This window comes from Rhodamnia argentea, chromosome 10, assembly GCF_020921035.1.
Source record: "Rhodamnia argentea isolate NSW1041297 chromosome 10, ASM2092103v1, whole genome shotgun sequence".
Classification (NCBI taxonomy): domain Eukaryota; kingdom Viridiplantae; phylum Streptophyta; class Magnoliopsida; order Myrtales; family Myrtaceae; genus Rhodamnia; species Rhodamnia argentea.
This window is the reverse complement of record NC_063159.1, coordinates 3,864,686-3,883,130: the sequence shown is the minus strand read 5'-3', so window position 1 is coordinate 3,883,130 and position 18,445 is coordinate 3,864,686. Positions and strand designations below refer to the sequence as shown.

At 39.0% G+C, this 18,445-nt stretch overlaps 1 protein-coding gene across 2 annotated transcripts; it reads right to left on the bottom strand.

Annotated features, from left to right (window-relative positions):
• Positions 1-6,324: 6,324 nt before the first annotated feature.
• LOC125312442 (acetyl-coenzyme A carboxylase carboxyl transferase subunit alpha, chloroplastic) lies at positions 6,325-15,154 on the bottom strand. 2 transcript variants are annotated; one of them, XM_030681281.2, is made up of 11 exons: positions 14,595-15,154; positions 14,415-14,489; positions 12,858-12,965; positions 12,570-12,730; positions 12,300-12,414; positions 12,055-12,209; positions 10,453-10,504; positions 10,303-10,371; positions 8,276-8,353; positions 7,066-8,211; positions 6,325-6,728 (listed from the first exon to the last, which is right to left on the bottom strand). In XM_030681281.2, the coding sequence occupies exons 1-10, from the start codon at positions 14,931-14,933 to the stop codon at positions 7,072-7,074; spliced, it is 2,292 nt and encodes a 763-aa protein (XP_030537141.1). In that variant the 5' UTR covers positions 14,934-15,154; the 3' UTR covers positions 6,325-6,728; positions 7,066-7,071. The 2 variants fall into 2 exon arrangements, with proteins under 2 accessions (XP_030537141.1, XP_048127137.1); XM_048271180.1 differs by lacking the exon at positions 6,325-6,728 and having other exon boundaries at positions 6,937-8,211.
• Between the last annotated feature and the right edge of the window lie 3,291 nt (positions 15,155-18,445).

Below are 18,445 nucleotides of genomic sequence, written 5' to 3'. Positions count from 1 at the left end.
AAGGCCTTCTTTTTTTTAGTGGAAAAATTTACCAAAAGGGTCCTAAAGCTATTATTACATTGTGTCATTCCAGTCTAAAACTTCTTTTATCAATCAAGTCTTAAATCTTTTGTATTTATGTCAATTCGATCCATCCGCCCTGCTTTGACTAGCCGACACCGACGTGGAGTAGTCCGCGATGATGTGTTATTTTTTTAATAGTATTTAATATTTTTTCTTTCTCCTTCTTCCTCTAGCTAGTCGTTGGAGGCGAGAATCGGCAAGGCCGCGCACCTCGTCCATTGCCGATCATCAATCGAGCGACCAATGGGAGGAAGAAGGATAAGAAAAAAAATAATTTAAAAATATTAGAATACTAATTAAAAATTATCATGTCGGCGCCGATCGGCCAAAGTTAGTCGGATAGACCGAATTGGCATAAATGCAAAAGGTTTAGGACTCAATTAGTTAAAAAAAAGTTTAAAATTAAATTAGCACAATTGCAATAAATTTAAGATTTTTTTGCTAATTTTCCCGTTTCTAATGTTGTGAGGGCATAAAAATGGTACGACACCCTTGAGGTCATATTTAATTTATCCTCATGTCACACTACTATTTATCACTTTCGTTCTAAATTATTGGCTTTGAATAACAGTTTTAGAATGATTTGATGTCATTGCATTTAGGGTTAGTACCACGGAAAATCCCAAACCGGTACACTTATGATAAATTTGTCCCAAATTATTTTTTTGACCATCAAAAATTTCAAACTGGTACACTTGTAACAAATTTACCTCAAACTAGTACATCTGTGACAATTTTACCTTCTTTTAGTGTTCGTTAAGTCTAACCGTCAAATTGCTAAGTTGGATAGAATGTGGCAGTTCATGAGTGTACCAATTTGGGATTTTTTACCCTATGTTTATCACGGGTTTATCAATTTGGGATTTTTTGTGGTATTAATCTAATTTAACGTAAAGTAAATTTATCACAGGTACACCAACTTGGGGTTTTTCTTAGTCAAAAAAATTACTTTAGGGTAAATATATCACAAAAGTATCGGTTTATGTTTTTTAATGGTAAAAAAAAAATTGATAAATTTGTCACGGGTGTACCAATTTGAAGTTCCCGATAAAAAAAAATAATTTTGGATAAATTTATCATAAGTGTATCAATTTGAGATTTTTCATAATATTAACACTTACATTTAAGCTCGACGCCTTCCTTCTAACTATTATGGCTATTACCCATCTTGGCGTTCGCTTTCCATCTATTCCTTCACTTTCCGGATGACTTTCGCATGATCCACCGATAGAAAGCCGCTTCGTTCCGCTTCATATATATGTATATTTCGATACTCGTTGAGCGGAACTTTTTTTCAGATATCACCCCGCAGTAACTCAGATTTTGTAACACGGAATGTTGTCGTACATATTACGAACGTTGGAGGAAAGTTCTTGAACGTCATGCAGCAATTTTTTTTTTTTTTTTTGTTGTTGTTGTAGGTAAGACAATGATGACAGTCTCATCCACGTTATGTTTTGGCCACAAAGTTCACGGAAAAGGATGATCAAATGAAGAGAGAGCAGTCGAACGTAGCAGGTAAGGTGTAGGTCAACTAATGAGATTTTTCGTTTAAGCCGTGTCCCAGTCCGCTGCGTCGCATAACAATACATCAGTGAGCCAAATGCAGGAAACTCTAGGGTAAACTGCAAAGTTATCCATGCGTCGCGCATTGCAGCGTTGTACATCCGACTTTTTTTTTTATAGACTATTTGACACTCGGTTGCGGCGATTTATCGTGTCGTCATAAATCAAATTTCATGACGTGTTAAGAATTTTTTTTATAATTAACAACGGCGATGCGCCGAAAATCTTGTATGGTACACCTGCTGGGGCATTGAGAGCCTTTCGTTACGGTCGGATCCTGAAAATATTAAACGCTTGGTTTGGACACTAAGCTCGTAAAAGAGCACATATCACATGGTTTCTCTCTCTAGCTTTGAGCAAAAGATTACCCAACAACATAGACTATTCCTCACTTAGGTTGCTGTTGTGCCCAGTTTAATCTGCCCGCTTGCACTCGTGACTCAACTATGTATGCGGTAACTCACCTGTAATTTACCCTAGTGGACATACAAATTATGTTGTTATTTCATTTAATTTACCATCAAAGTAGACAACAGCAGAAAATGAAATTGTTTGTTCTTTTCTTTTCTTTTCTTTTTTCCTAAATGAAAAGGACAAACTTTGATGCTCCGTTTTATAGCAAATTTAGGTCAACAAAGATTGAAGTACATATCTAAGTTGGACAAATGTATGAGATAAAATGCAATCAAAAGATGACCACAAAAATTTAGAGAAGTCTAGTTAGAAAGGTTTTTTTAGGTTACCATTGTATTATGAAGAACTCTTTTAAGGGGGAAATTACCAAAAAAATCTTAAGCCTATTGTAATTGTGTCAATTCAGTCCTAATTTCTTTTTTACCAAGTCAGTCCCTAAACCTTTTGTAATTGTTACAATTTAATCCATCCGACAAACTTTGGCCAACCGGCGTTGACGTGGACGCCGACCAACCGACGACTTAATATTTTAATATTATTTTGAATGTTTTAATTTTTAAAAATTTTATTATTTTTTCTTTTCTTTTCTTTCTTTCCTTTTTCCTTTCCCTTCCCTTCCCTCTTCTTTAGAGGGACAACTGGCCAAAGGGACGACCGGCTTCTCCATGGGCCATCGAGGCCCAACCTAGCTTGGCCGTTCTCGGCCGGCCACCGGAAGCTATGCTTGGGCCCAGCCACAGTGAGGCCAAGCCTCACCCAGCCATGGGGAGGTCGGTGAGGCCGAGGCGGCCATCCTTTGGCCCGTCATTGAGCTTTGGCGTTCTACTGGAGGAAGAAGATAGAAGGAAGGAAGAAGAGGGGAGGGGAAGAAAAAAAACAAAAGAAAATACTAATAAATTTTTTTTAAAAAAATATTAAAATTTTAGGTTGCCAATTAGCCTATCAAAATTCACCGGATGGACTAAATTCGCACAATTGTAAAAGGTTTAGGACTAAATCGGTAAAAAAAAAAATTAAGACTGAATTAACACAATTGTAATAGGTTCGGGATTTTTTTGGTCATTTTTTCCCTTTTTAAGGACATCACCACATATAGACACCGTACGAGGCACGGATCGACGACACGGGAGCCGAAGCTCTGTGGATTCATATAAGGCGCAGGACGCCGCTATACCACCCTACCCGACTAGTAACCATCCAAATATGATGTGGAATCTACGTTCCCTACCATCACCCTTTAAGTTGAAAGAAAATATTTTTCTTCCCTTCATCCTAGGGAATACTCCCGAATTTTACGTCACAAAGTTCGGATGAAACAATTTAAAGACTTTACTGAGGTCTAAGATTGATAGATTTGTATAGGTAAAAGAACTTGTTTCGCAAGAAAAATAGATAAAACAAAAAACAAAGATAAAAGGATTGCCTTAGAGTTTCACAAAATCCGCAATTACATATTAGCATAACATAAGGACTAAAACTATTCATAGCTAATTACTACATTAGACAGTAAGGGTATTCAAGACAATTTTATCCTTATTCTTCTACTATTCTAATGTCAAAATCAGGGGAAAGATAATTTAAAAAATCATAAATCTGTTATACAGCATCCAATCCAATCGTAAAATATTTCAAGATTATCAATATAATCTTAAACATTTTAATAATTTGCCAATTTAATCATTCCAACCAGGTTTGACCAAAAAATCATTGACATGGATGCCAACTGTCTTACGTGACACGGCCGGCGCCAACATGAATGACTTATAGTATTTTTAATATTTTTATGAACTTCTCATAATTGTTTTCAGTTTTTCCCCCCTTTTTTTTACTTTTCTTTTTTTTCCTTCTTCCTCCAACGGTTGCCGTTGGCTAGCAAACAGCAACAAATGGGAGCAGGCCATCGACCATCATCAAGCCCCGACAAATGGTAGAGGAACAAGGAAAAAAAGGAAAGAAATGAAAAAGGAAAATAAAAACATCAAAATATTTAAAATATTTAATAAAAATTTAAAAGAATGCAATTGGTCGGAAGGATTATATTGGTAAATTGTCAAAAATTCATGATTAAATTGGCTAAATTGACATGTTTTAGGGCTGAATTGATATTCATACAATAAGTTTAAAAAAAAATTGGCAAGTAAGGCCATAGTTTTTGTAGTATCTAAATAAATAAATAAGAATAGCTATTACAACTTTATTTTGCTAGAGTTTTAGCAGTTATTACTAATACAGTATTAGCCCTCTCCACACCTGCGGTATCAATTCAAACTAACAATTTTGCGTCAACTTGTTCGAGTCAATCTAATTAAAATTTTGAGTTTCGCATGCATGCTAATACGTTGATCATTGAAATGATCAAAAGGTCTAAAGACCAGATCTCAATTTTTTTTCTTTTCCCTTCATTGTTGATCTTGTTCCTCCTTCGTGCTTCTTCCACCACATCTGGCGATGCTTCCAACAATGGCACTCGCTCTTCCTTAGGCTTGTCAACCCAATCGAGACCGACCTCCCCACCTCCTTGCCTTGATCGCCACCATCCTTTTCGCTCTCACTCTCCTTTATCCGCCCAACTCTCATCTTCTCCTTGCTCTCCAGCCACAGCCCTCTCATCCTCTCCCTGACCCAATCGCCACCAACTCTCGTCTTCTTCCCTCGCAGAACCCGCACTCTCCGACCCTGTAAAACGATCCTTCACGCCCTTCACCTGCTCGTACCCGAATGCGAGCCTCAAGACGTCGTCCGGTGACTCGGGACTCTGCGGAGCGACCCACTCCGCTCAGCCTGAGTCCGTGTTGTTCGCCCAGCCATGAGGTGGCTCGGCCTCGCCAAATCTAGGCGAGGCTAAGCTCGCCCGGCGACGGAGGTGCAGTGGGCCGACGAGGTCCTTGCCAGGCCTCTTTTCTAGCGAAGGAAGATGGAGGAAGAAGATGAACATTAAAAGGAAAAAGACAGAAGAGAAAATAAATAAATAAAAATTTTGAAAAAAAATATATTATTAAAAATTGTCTCGTCTAATCCATATCGGCGTCAATAGATTAAAATTGGTTGGATAAATTGAATTGGTACAAATATAAAATGTTCAGAATCGAATTGGCACAAAAAAAATTTTAGAACTGAATTATCACATATACAAAAGATTTGGAACTGCATTAACAAAATTAAAATATTTAGCACTGAATTGTCAAAAGTGCAATAGATTTATGGTTTTTTTGATAATTTTCCCAAGAAAATATTTTATCCAAATTGGGGTTGGGTGGGCCAAGCCCAAGAAGAGAATGGATAGCCCAATGTCGCCCATTTTTGCCTTTTGAACCGACTGGGCCTAGTCTGGCCCATCCAGCAAACCGTTAGGTGTCACGTAAGCAATTTATAGTACTTGAATGTGGCCCCTAAGCTATTATCGAATGTTCAGTATAGTCCTTATGTTAAACCAAACCACAAAAGCATAACCTTTATTGATGAGTTGAATTATCAAAAATTGAGTTACACACTCAATCAAAATGACTGTCTAGACGGCGCAATCATGTGATCGTGATGACATATTCTTCAATTCTTTAGTAAACAAACATTAAGCAAAACAAAATCTATTTCTCAAAAATCAAGGGTTTATCTCCTTCCTCAAAATCAAACTTTTAACACGGTTTGCATGATGCTCGGAGCCTCACCATCCTGGCAGGAGGAGTTAATAATGGGCTCCTCAATGGTGCAGGTCTTGGCATCAGCGAGTGTGATAATGTTATATATTTGCGCCTCGGATCCAAGTGTTCTCAAAGGGGGGCAAAAGAGAGATCTACACAGAGCGTCCGCGATTTGGCATTGATGTGGAAGCCATGGGAGGGGCTCCTTGAAGAAGAACAGAGACGGATCTCATCTAATGATGTCATGCTACTATTGTGAAAAGAGAGAATTACCCATATGTGAAGTTTTTCTAATTAGACTGGTTATGACACATAAGACAATCAGCATGTAACAACTTTTAAAATCCATCATTAGAACTCAACGAATTGGAGACCACATTAGCAAAGCCTGTAAACTAAATTCTAAAGATGACATTGCACATTAATTCAAATTTGAGTCCGTGTCATTTTGCTTTTATACCAGTTACCACTATGCACATAACTTCCCTCGCAAGAAGACGAACAATGAGGCTACATATTCAAAACTAAACGATCCAGAACGAAAAAGAAAGACACGACTGCATATATACACTCAAGGGAGGCAAGTTGAAGAATGGAATATCAGGAGGACAAAAACCATAGACAGCTTTGGCAACAAAAATCGACAAATCACCAGAATCTTATTGAAACGAGCGCAGCATTTTGAAGAATCACCATCGCTCAGCACAACATACACAACTGTCGTCTTATGGACACAGAAAATTAAGTTCTTCAATGCTTGATGTAGGCAGAAGGCGAATGGACATTTTACTGATTAGCCAAAACTACTCGACATGAAATGGGAAGTATTTGAACGGATAAAATAGAAGACCCAATTTGTCCCTGGTACTCTGTGCGTGCAAAACTAGTGTGCATTGGCAGGACAAAGATGCATCAAATGCTTAGCAAGGGCGTAAAATTTTGCAGGCATTTGACCTGGAAATAAGTAAGTGCAGCGTAACCGCCCTGGTGAAAACCGATGTCTGTTCCTTTCTCACTTTCCCAGTTGCATCCGGAGGAAGGAAAATGCTGCACGGAAACAACGTTGCTATGACAACTAGAGAAGAGGGAAGCTCCTTAGATCAAAGAGTTCAAACAGTGAATAGAAATAGGAAAACCCTTCAACCATCGAACTTTGCAGCTGGTTGTTGCAGAATACAATATTAAACTGGTGAAGTTTATGACTTCATGCGACGTCAAACAAATTTTATTTCTACCAGCGAAAAAAAAAAATCTGAATAAATTACACCATCTGACTGTTTTATTTGAAACACTAACATGCAGTGACACTGGTGAAAAATGAATAAACAAATTCTGAAAGGCGCGAAGTAATGATAAGATTGAGACCAAGAAAAATTAAACTCACGCTAAACTAGTTGCCATTTGCTCCCGCATTGGCCCCTATTCTTGATTCCTCGTGCTTGGGACTTTCTTCACCACTGGAACTTTTCAACCTTCCATTGGACTCTCCAGTAGATTCCATAACCTCAGGAATCTCCACTGTCAGCTCTTCACATCTCTTTCTTAGCTCTGGAGAAGAATTTATTGCCTCAAAAAGCCTCTGCTTAATTTGTTGCTGTAGTGCATCGATCTTACTTTTCGATGACGAATCAGGCACCTTTCCAGCATTCTCGATCTCCACCTTCAGCATCTCCATCATATTTTTCAGGTCAGATGAGTGGACAACTTCTTCAATTTTGTTATTTATTTCTTTAGTTAGATTACCGACTTTAACACTAATTTCTGGACTAATATCAGTGCTGGTAGGTTTAATGGCCTCAACATGCAGTCCAAAAGATTCAAGGACATTGGCCATTTCCATGTCTATCTCTTTCTTCAAATTGAGAATTTTCTCCATCAGACCTTGATCAACATCCCCAGGAGAAGTTGCCCCAGAGTCTTCAATTTCTGCCTTCAGAGCTTCAACCTTCTCCTTCAAATCAGGACGTTCTAATAACTCCTTCAGTTTCCTATTTATTTCTTCCTTCTGTGAAGCAACCTTTTCAGCATTCTTCACTTTAGACAACTCATTCAACATGTCAAGCTTGCTCTTGAGGCTATCATAATTGGGAGCCCCTGGCAAGCCTTCATTGAACTCCTTGTTTAGCTTATCAATCTTATCCATTAAAATAGGATGCAAAGGTTGCTCCTGTTGCTTAGCTTTCACAAATTCTTCTCGCAACATTGACATTCTTTCATCCAAGCCCAAGGCCTTAACTGCCTCAGAGTACTCATGATCCACTTCCTTTTTGAGTTTTTCTATCAATTCATCCAGACCACTATCAGAAGCTTCAGCCGATGATTCCTTAGCATTTGCAATCTTCTGTTTTAGTTTTTCCACTTCACTCTCCAGTTCTGCATCAGAAATCTTTCCTAATAAAGGTTCTTCTTTGTTCTTCATGTTCACCTTCCTCTTAGGATCCACCGGAATTCCTTCTTGAAATCCACCAATTTTTCGGAACTTAAGCATGCGATGCTTCAGCAGCTCTTGTGTGTCCATCTTCTTGAGCTCCTGAAAAAATCAAGGAGTTAGTACTCGTTGGGATAATGATGCAAACAGACTAAGAGATACTGACTTTCATAGCTTCAACCACTGCATTTTTAATCTGTTGCGAGGTCCAAGATGGATCTGCATGGGCACCTCCAAGTGGCTCCTGTTAAACCACACACGAGAGTAAAACCTTATTGTCATGACATGCAAACAAAATGAGTTAATGATGTCCCAACAACACAAGGTTGTAACTTCAATAATTTTCTCCCTCATCAAATGTCTGCAAGAGAATACCATAGTATTCATTAAACTAGAACATGACTCTGTGCAATGCACGGATGGCATGAACATTAAACCTCGACTGTTTGCTTTTTATGCGATGTTCTAATTCACTTTGAGAAAGAAATTTCAATCATATTCACTTTCCAGCCGCTATTTTCCATGCAACAGTGACATTATTCACTGGGAGTTCAACATATCAGTGAAATAGCTCTCCACCTGATTCTTTTAAACTAATTGACCAGCTTCTTATCAATTCATAACAATTTTGGAATATGAAAATGACCAATAAAACTATTACGAGAAACGATAGCAAAATATGGTACGTATAACTGTTGAAATTTTTTATAACACAGAATAATGCATCAATCATCATCAACAACAAAAGCGCAATGGCAAAATATCATGGCATTCACATAATTTCCACTAACGTAACAAATAATTGAATCTGCTATCACCCATTTCCCGCATGGTCTAAATCTCTTTGGCACTAACTAATAGATCAATATTAAGCAAGCTAGAAAGTTGTGGAATTTTTTCTTTTCCTTTCTATATTATGGAAGGAAAAAATCCCTATGGAAAAATGGTGTGTTCCAACCATGTTTTTGAAATCGAATAATCATGTCAAGCAAATTCAAGAGCATTGAGAGGATAACAATCGCAATTGAAAAGGAGGAATCATATTACCCAAATTTAAAGTTATAAACATATGCTTGTTTTTATTTGGTGTTATACAGGGACAAACCTATGTTCAAGCCACCACGCTTTTTACTTTTATTTTTTTCAAGGCATTATAATACATTAAAGTTTCAAAGGTTATACCAAATGATTTTGGCCTAGAAAACAATTTTTGCCTTCATTATCAAAAAATAGACAACTAAGTCAATAGTAAATGTATTTATTTCAATTTGCCCCCAGTAGTGGATGAAATTTTATAAAAGAATACTAGAATCATATGTAGTTCCTATAACCAAAGAAAACCTATACATCATAATTGATCATTTTTAAGTGACAAGAAACTATATTATTTTCTAATTATCCATAATTTTTGCCCCAGTTAAGAAACATTTCTAGATCCGTCCCCCTGTGTGTCATACAATTTCTGGAAGCCACTGTTGTTTATACTTTTAATACGTTCGCATAACTTATGTGGGGCCGGGTGAACCCCTAATATATTCTCTTGGTTTTTATTAGTACAGCGGTAAGAATTGACAAGGTTATAGTTGGGCCGATCTGTGCGCCAAAGTCTTTTGGTTAATTTTGAGGCTGACTGTGAGCGTCGCATCCTAGATGCATTGACAAATTGTTATACAACAAATACTGAAATAATTTTTGTACAAATGTATTATATAGGTAACACGGTAAAACTCCATATGGCCATTAAAGAAACTATCTGGAAAGATAAAAGAATATTAAGACTTTCTTAGAAGATCACTTCACAAGATCCTCATAAATTGAAAGGCAATGAAAGTAGAACTAGGAGAAGGCGACAGCATCAGGACGACCAATTTCAGCTGGCTGATCTGTTAGCAAGAAACATAAAAGAGAAAGGAAAAGAAATATGAAGAGGAGATGAAATTAAAATGTGCAGTTATGAGAAAGAGAAGGCTCTGCAGTAAGTCCCGTATTTAAAGGCGAGTTGGAAATTTTCTGTAAAAGATACCCAAGTTGTCTTGATATGACTATTCATAAGCATCTTAGTTCGCATTCATGTTTCACATAAATTTAAGTCACAATTCTCACTGCTTTAGAGTCTGAAGCATTGGCCTTAGGATACCCAACACAAACTCCAGTGGCTCCCAGGAGCAGAATAAATAGGGTAGAGAAACATACTGGAATGATCCCATCAGCAACTTGTAACTTGCATAACTCCGTAGATGTAATCTTCAGCTTCTCAGCAGCCTGAACGATAGGATATATTTAGCGTTCATCTATAAAATCTTTGCTTGCAGAGAAACTCAGCACTAAAAACATTGTGCTCACCTTTGGAGAAGCTTTGGCACTCTTCCACAGGATTGCAGCACAAGCTTCAGGACTAAAGGGAAAAGCAGACAGAGAGACAGACAGACAGACAGAGAAAGAGATAAAACCATTATTTTAAGGAAAGCAAATCACTTAGGTGAAAGAGAGAGACATAATTGCAAAAAGAAAAGGGAGTGGAGCTTCAGCATTTTAGAAAATCAACAGCATGTCAAAGTAACTTAGGCTCAAACATTCACAGGAAAACACTGGCAGTCAGGAGCAAAGACAAACAGAATAGTCTAGGGCACTGATCATGCATGATCATGCTAGTGGTTGTTACAAGCATCCTACTATCTCTGTGTATGCATGTGTATATACACGTATATGCACACATACATTCACACACACGGATGGACACACATGCCCATGTGCAAATTTACATATATGTACAAATCTGTCTGTATGAATATAAAAATAATGCGCGTACATGTTGAATGAAGGAAAAACTTTTGCCTGTTTTCTGCCTTGCCATGACTGAAGAAACAAAACAGCACTATAAGAATAGAAATCTACAACACCACAACGAAATTCCGACAATTTCCTTCCTTAACCAGAAAATATGATTTTCAAGGAGACTGAAATAAATAACTCTTAACAGTTTCTCATGTTACTTCTGAGTTCACTACAAAGAGTTAGTCATCCCAAAAGTCTAGAAGTCATATCTCAAAAGCAAATAAATAATGAATTTTGTTTGCTGCATGAGCTAATCTCATCTTGAGGATTGAACAGAAAGAAGTGTAGGGAAAATCAACTTGAATGACATCTCTTATCCTATTCATTGGGAACTTAGTAAAGGAGGAAAGAAAGTCGAGGTGGTGAAGAAGAGAGATATGGATGAGAGGGACAGGATCCTGCTTTCCCTATTTGTGTTTGCATAAATATGATAAAAGAATGAAAAGCGGAGAACAAGTTATAAAGGGATTAAACCAAAAGGAAAATGATCACAGAAATACCTTCCAAGCAGGCATATATTGTGCGTAATTTCTAAATAAGTAGAGGGCAAAATGGGCGAATGGAATTTTATCTTGGTAGGGAACAAAAATGGTGTGGCCACTAGACGATATTTCTCTCAAAATCATCTCTTTCATTTTCCTCTCTTATCCCAAGAAATGGAAAACGGCTCTTTCATCTAACTTTCCCTTCTTCCATTATGTCCCCTCTCTTTTCCCTCCTCCACAAAAACAGCATAAGAGAGAGTTTTGAAAAAATGACAATTAGCATTCATTTGCCTGAAGCCAAAGCATAGTAGTTATTGGCAAAATTTAGAGTTGCTCAATGTGTAGATGAATAACAGAAGCAAACCAGAGAAAGCACAAGTTGAATGACTAAAATATGGACACCAAATAAGCCCTATATAGCACATAATCACCAACTCATGCACATGATAATATGATGAGCAAACTTCTAAAAGAAACTTCTGTCATAGATTAAGCTGCAAAAAACAGAATATGCATGTTTAAATTGACATAACAACCCACTAACATTTCTTAGCCATCTATCCAATGGAAAAAGGAAGCAGCAAAAGGACATCAAGTGATGGAATTTATGCCCCACTCAAATCACCTGGCAACATAGAAAACAGCATTTTCAAGCATTAACAATTTATTTGCACAGCCAATGGCAAGAGCACCACCAGAGCCACCTTCTCCAATAACAATAGAAACAATAGGTACTTTCAGACCAAACATAGTCCTCAGATTGTGAGCAATGGCTTCACCCTGCACATAAATGAAGCAAACAGATCTCGCCATTACATTTGGAAGTGAACAGTCAAATTGCGATAAAAGTGTAAGTATTGTTTCACCTACTTGGCCAAGTTCCTCAGATTTAAGGTCTGCATAAGCCCCAGGTGTATCAATAAAAGTAATGATGGGGAATTTATGGTGATCAGCGTAATACATCATTCGTAGAGCCTTCCTGTAACTGTAGCAAAAGAACAACTTCATTTAGCATCAAAATGTTCGTTTCTGAACTTTTAGCAATGTAAAACACAACTAAATGCCAGTGCACTGCCCAGATGCCAAATCTACTGTAAGGTTGGTGGCATATTGAAGGTATATCCATCTTATTGGCATTACCCATGAGGAGTTGGCATTCCAAAATTGCGCTGAATATTTTCTTTTGTGTTTCTCCCCTTCTGGTGGCCCATGAACATGTACCTCTCACCATCAATGGTTCCTATACCAGTAACAATGGCAGGATCATCATATCCAGCTCTATCCCCATGAAGCTCCACAAACTGGTGAAAAGATGGTGCAGAACACATAAAGCAAGAGAAGAATGTAAGCATCGCAGGATAGAATCAAGCAATATATAAACAGAAGCACGCGGCCAGTTTCCAATTTGATAAGCCAGAGCATAGACACCTTGTCAGTAATGCTAAAAACATGGTCAAGAAAGGTTGGCCGATTGGGATGTCGGGCAATATTCACACGCTGGATAGGAGTCAGATGAGTATACAAATCCTTCAAAGCCTGTATAGAATGCAATAAACCATGAAAAGAAGATGTTAATAGCATGTAAAACATTAACAAGTTAAAAAAAATCAATTTTTAGTGAAACTTAAAATTCTAAAAATTGGCAAAAACTGGGGTATAGGTCATTATCATCTGAATCTATGTAACACAAGTAGAATAATGTAGGGCTTTCGCCCGAAAGAGTTTTTTCATGTCTTTTGGGTTGCCCCCCACGCATCGAATACTATATCACTTAACTGCATGAAGCAAAAGTCCAACAAGAACCCCATCTGAAAAAGTAATTTAAAGTGCGGCCTATAGGTAATGTAAAAGGACTTAATTTTTCTCCTTCCCACGAAAATTCATGAAGAGAAAAACAGTGTGCTTTCAAAGTTTCACGGTCCTATCAAGACAATTCGAAAACTCATCAGGGCATATATCTAAGCTAGGTCAGACAAACGATCGTTCATTGTCAATCCAAGGTGACTGGTTAGGCTTACAGTTAGATTGATAATTTTCAGAAAATCTCATTGTAAAGGCACTGGAAACAAGCAAAAGTCCCTGTTTATGTGGGAAGTTTGGTTCGCCTGCATGTTTTTTTCTTTTTTTACCAGTATGTTCATAATGTATTCTTTAGGTGAGTCATGCTCCAGATACTTCTGTTAAGTCTTCTAACCATGTCATTTCGACCTTTAGATCCTCCCTCACCCATTGCCAATGAGTTTCAGTTCAAGAGACTCCATTTCATGTCCATCCCACTTTAAATGAGTTTTTATAATCTATTATCGATCTAGGCAAGATTACTCCATCCTTGATAAAACCATGAGCAACAAAAACCGCATTCTTTTTCAACTCCAGAAATCCACTTCTACAGCACTAAACATGGGAGGAAAAAGTTTTGACAAGTCCCCTAATATTTCCTCACACCACTTCATATTCATATACCAACGATTCTCATCAATCATTTGCATCCTCGAGCCAGGTTGCTACTTCATAATAAACAAATAAGCTGATTGGTAGTGCAAATTTATAGTGCAAGACACAGACCAAACTGGTAAAACTTTGACGTTATTGGTCAAGTTTTAGAAGCCAAAATGGGGAATATCTCCTCCAGAATTGTAATTGGTATATCCAGGGAAGCTCTCTACTTGTTTTAGATTAGCTGTCCATTGTTCTGGCATGCAAAGCTATATAAGCAGTGCAAATAAAAATTCCAGGTCAGGAAGCAGCAGAAGTACTCTAGGCTATAGGCAAAGGACCACATTCCGATCCCTGCATGAACTGCTGGTTTCTAACCACTTATAATTGATTGGTTGTATGATGATTGATGCTAGTGAGTTCATTCAATATATGGCCATAACTCCCACAACACATTAATATTGTGATGTGAGTTACATGTTACCGCGTAGAAAAGATTCTAAATTCTAGACTACCATTGAATGCTACACAAGAGCAGTGATGCCAAACCTGTTGATATTTGCTCTCTAATAAAGCAATCTGATCGCTGAAGTCTAAGCCAGTTTCATTTGCCATTTTCCTCACCTGCAAAGGACCGAAGTTCGCAATTACCCAAAGCAATCAGCTCACGGCGAGGCAGTCACTCAATCAAAAATCACACGTCCCCACACAATACAGCAAGCGACTCACGTCGATGATTTTCTTCTCTAGCTCCACAAGCGGCTTCTCGAACTCCAGAGTGACAGGCTTGGGCTTCTCCTTGAGCGGCTTGAAGTGCGAGAGGTGGCTGAGCACCCCGCCCTTCACGTTCGGATCCGGATCGTCGGGCCAGGGGTACTCGTGCTTCTTCACCTTCCTGAGCTTCGCGACCACCGCGGCGCTCCTCCTCCTCCCGGCGCCCAAACGCGCCCTCCCCAGGGCCCTCAGCGAGAGCTCGCGGACACCGCCGCCGCCGCCGCTCGAGCTCCCGAAAAGATCGGAGGCCGCGGCCCCGGGCAGCGCCACCGACGGGCGAGTCAGGGAACCCATCCTTCCAACACCTCAACCCCCCAACCCAATCGGCAATAAACACGATCGGAAGAGGAGCAGCGGGAAGGAATCGAACCAGCGGCGATGAGAGGTCGACGGAAGATGAGCGCCGTCGCCGGTCGAGGCCAAGCGGAAGATGAGCGGCGAGAGAGAGAGAGTATGACTAAGGAGTGGAAGAAGAAGAAGAAGAAGAAGAAGAAGAAGAGAGCATTGGGGAGATCGTCACTCGTCAGATTGTGAGGACGATTTTGGGACTGATAGGGAGAGGAGAGAGACTCTCTGGATACTTCTTAGGTGAGCGAAACTCGAGTCGTTGGACTTGCGAGCTCGGCTGGTTCCGACTTGGCCGTTACAACGGGGAGTGCGGCTCGAGTCCATCGTGGGTTCAATTGACGCATTGAATAGGTTCGCCACGTCGGCAATAAAATCAGCAGCAGGAGTCCTATATTTCTCGAAATTCTTTATAATTATTCTATGTGTCGAAAAAAAAATCTATACATTTAGAGAAAATTCTAAATAAAGTTACGAGATAGACATTATTTCAAATAAAACCCTGAATTGCAATCATTATTTCAAAGAATGGCTTAACCAAGGGCATTTGAGTCATTTATTTTTGTCACTTAAATGTGACAACGGTATAATGATACGATACGATGATAATGCTGGTGTTGAGATTAATCATCTTTTTTCTTTTCATTTTTCCCATTTCTTTGGTGAGGCCTCGTTGGTCGTTGGCGAACCATCGAGGCCTGCCCTCGACGATAGTCGGCCATTGTCTAGGACCTATTGCTAGCGAAAAGGAAGTGGAAAAAAGGAAAGAAAAAAGAAGAAAAGGAAAAATTCAAAAGTTGTAAATGACGAAACAACAAGGGCATTTCGGGCCTTTATTTGGAATAAGGTCCACTTTTTCAGGCCTTTATTTGCAATAAGGTTCATTTCAAGATCTTATTTAAGAAAAATAAGGGCACTTCAAAGATTTATTTAAAACAATATCCATTTTATGCTTTTATTTAAGAAAATAATGGTACTTTAGACTCTTATTTAAAATTTTCTCATAAATTTTCTTACTACTGTTGAAGTCATGACCACTACTATGGATGGGTTTGGTTCAAGATTTCCAAAGCCTATTGGACTCCCAAAGCTCCTTAGGGAAAATGCAAAGCATTTGGCAACCATTCTCAAGGGGCCTTAAGATGAAAGTTAGCCTTGGAAATAGGCAACCATTCACAAGGGGCTATCCCAAGGCCAACTTTCATCCCAAAGCCCCTTGAAAATGGTTACCTATTCTCAAGGCTAATTTTCATCCCAAAGCTCCTTGAGAATGGTTGTCAAAACACTTTGCATTTTTTCCCAAGAGGCTTTGGGGTTCCAATGGGCTTTGAAAATGTTAAACCAAACCCATCCATAGTAAGTGGTCATAGTTTGACCAGCCCATTGAGCTTTCGGCATGCCCAAGGCCAACTTTCATCCCAGAGCCCGTTGAGAATGGTTGTCAAACGCTATGCATTTTCCCCAAGGGGCTTTGGGGCTCTAATGGGCTTTGAAAATATTGAACCAAACCCATCCACAAGAGTGGTTATAGCTTGATCAGCATTGAGCTTTCAACATTTGGCTAGATGCCGAGCTATGATTTTTTCTTCCAAACTTACCCTTACTCATTTTTTCAAATTCTAATTTTGCCCCTCATTTTTTTACTATATTATTTTTAAATAAAAAAATCCAAACCCTAGTTATATTGATGGCCGGCGGTCGTCAACCGAGGCCGCTAGGGGTGGGTGGGGTGGAGCGACCCCTAGCCGCCATCGCCCGGGTCGCGCGAGCCCAAGTGAGGGTCGCCGGGGGTCGCGCAACCCTCGGCCGCGAGCCCTAGTGAGGGTCGAGCTTATTGTGACCCCATGGCGGCCCTAGCCGGGGTTATGCGACCCTTGCTTGAGTTCGTGTGGCCCAAGCGACGATCGCCGATGGATGCGCAACCCCCGGCGATGTCGGCCCACTGTCGCCGGTGAGCTAAATCTGGCTCGCCAGCAGCGTAACCTTAGGGTTTGGATTTTCTTTTTTTTTTCTTTTTTATTTAAATAAATATGGAAAAAAGCCCATTTGCAAATTTGTTTTGCCAAACACTAGTTAGCCCAAAACTATTTTTCAAAGGAGTTTTTTACCAAATACCATTTATATTTTCCCAAAACCCCTCAAGTTAAAAGTATTTGCATTTCCCCAAAGCTCATTTTCAAAATTGAACTAGACCCATCCTATATGTGCATAAAGGAGAGAGAGAGAGAGAGAGAGTCCGCAAGGTAATGGTTACACCCAGTTAGGAATAATTATAAAAAAAAGTCTGCCTTTCTTGGTTAATCCACAAACCCAATGATATTTGCACACCTACTTTCATATATGATGTAGATGCGCAAAGAAATCAAGGCAGATTTTAAAATTTTTTAATGAAATGAAATTCTAAGAGATGATTGAGAGAAAATATTAGGTAGTTGCGACTTGCTAAATCATCTCCGAGATACTTCATTCATTGGGCGACATGTGTCCATACGAGTCTCATTATTAACCTTAGGGCGCGCATGGTAACAGTTCCGCTTCAAAAATCAATTTCTAGTTAGAAGTAGATTTTTCTACTTCTCCTCGAAAGGAGAAATTGATTTTTCCACTTCTACTCCAAAAGTTATTTCTGATTAGAGAAATTCGTTTGATAATGGTTGAAAATTTCTACTTATGAAACATTATTAGCACAAATATTCTATGAAAAATTATTATTGGTGACTGAAAAATTTCTACTTTATTTTTGAACTTTTTAAATTTTTTTAAAAATAATTTTTATTATTAAAATATTATTTAATTTTTAAAAATAAAAAATTATTATTTATTTTTTACTCTTGCAGCCGGAGACAATGACTTGGCGATAGCAACGGGCGTGGTGGTCAATGGTTGATGGCAAGGGGCGGCGATTACCGACGGTTGCGGCTAACGAAGATTGGCTCATGGTGGTGATCACTACCGGACGAAAGTTGGCAATGGGCGGTGGTTAGCGATTGGAAGTGGCGGGCGGTAGACATGGCCAAATTGAACTGTGGGCCCCGAACCAGCCTGTTGACCGGGCCCACAGTTCCGACCCGGAACAGGAGTCGGCCCTCAAGGGCCGATTTCAGCTTCATAATTATTGGAACAGGTCTGAAACCGCCGATTCCGGACCTATTCGGACCCGTTTAATAATTTTTTTTAAAAAAAGGGGGGCCCGGACGGGAAAGAGCCGTTGGACTCTTCCCCCCCCCAAAGAGCCGTTGCTACACCAAAAAAAAATTGATTTTTTTTAAAGTTAAATAACCTTTCCCTTTTCTATAAATATATATCCTCGCCCTTTCGTTTTTCTCACAAATCCTCTCAACAATTCTCTTAAATTCTCTCAATTTGCTCAATTCTTTCGATCCCGTCTCAATTCTCTCAATCAAATTTCCGATCAATTCTCTCAAAAATGGCAAGTGGAAGCAGAAATACTGGAAAAGCCA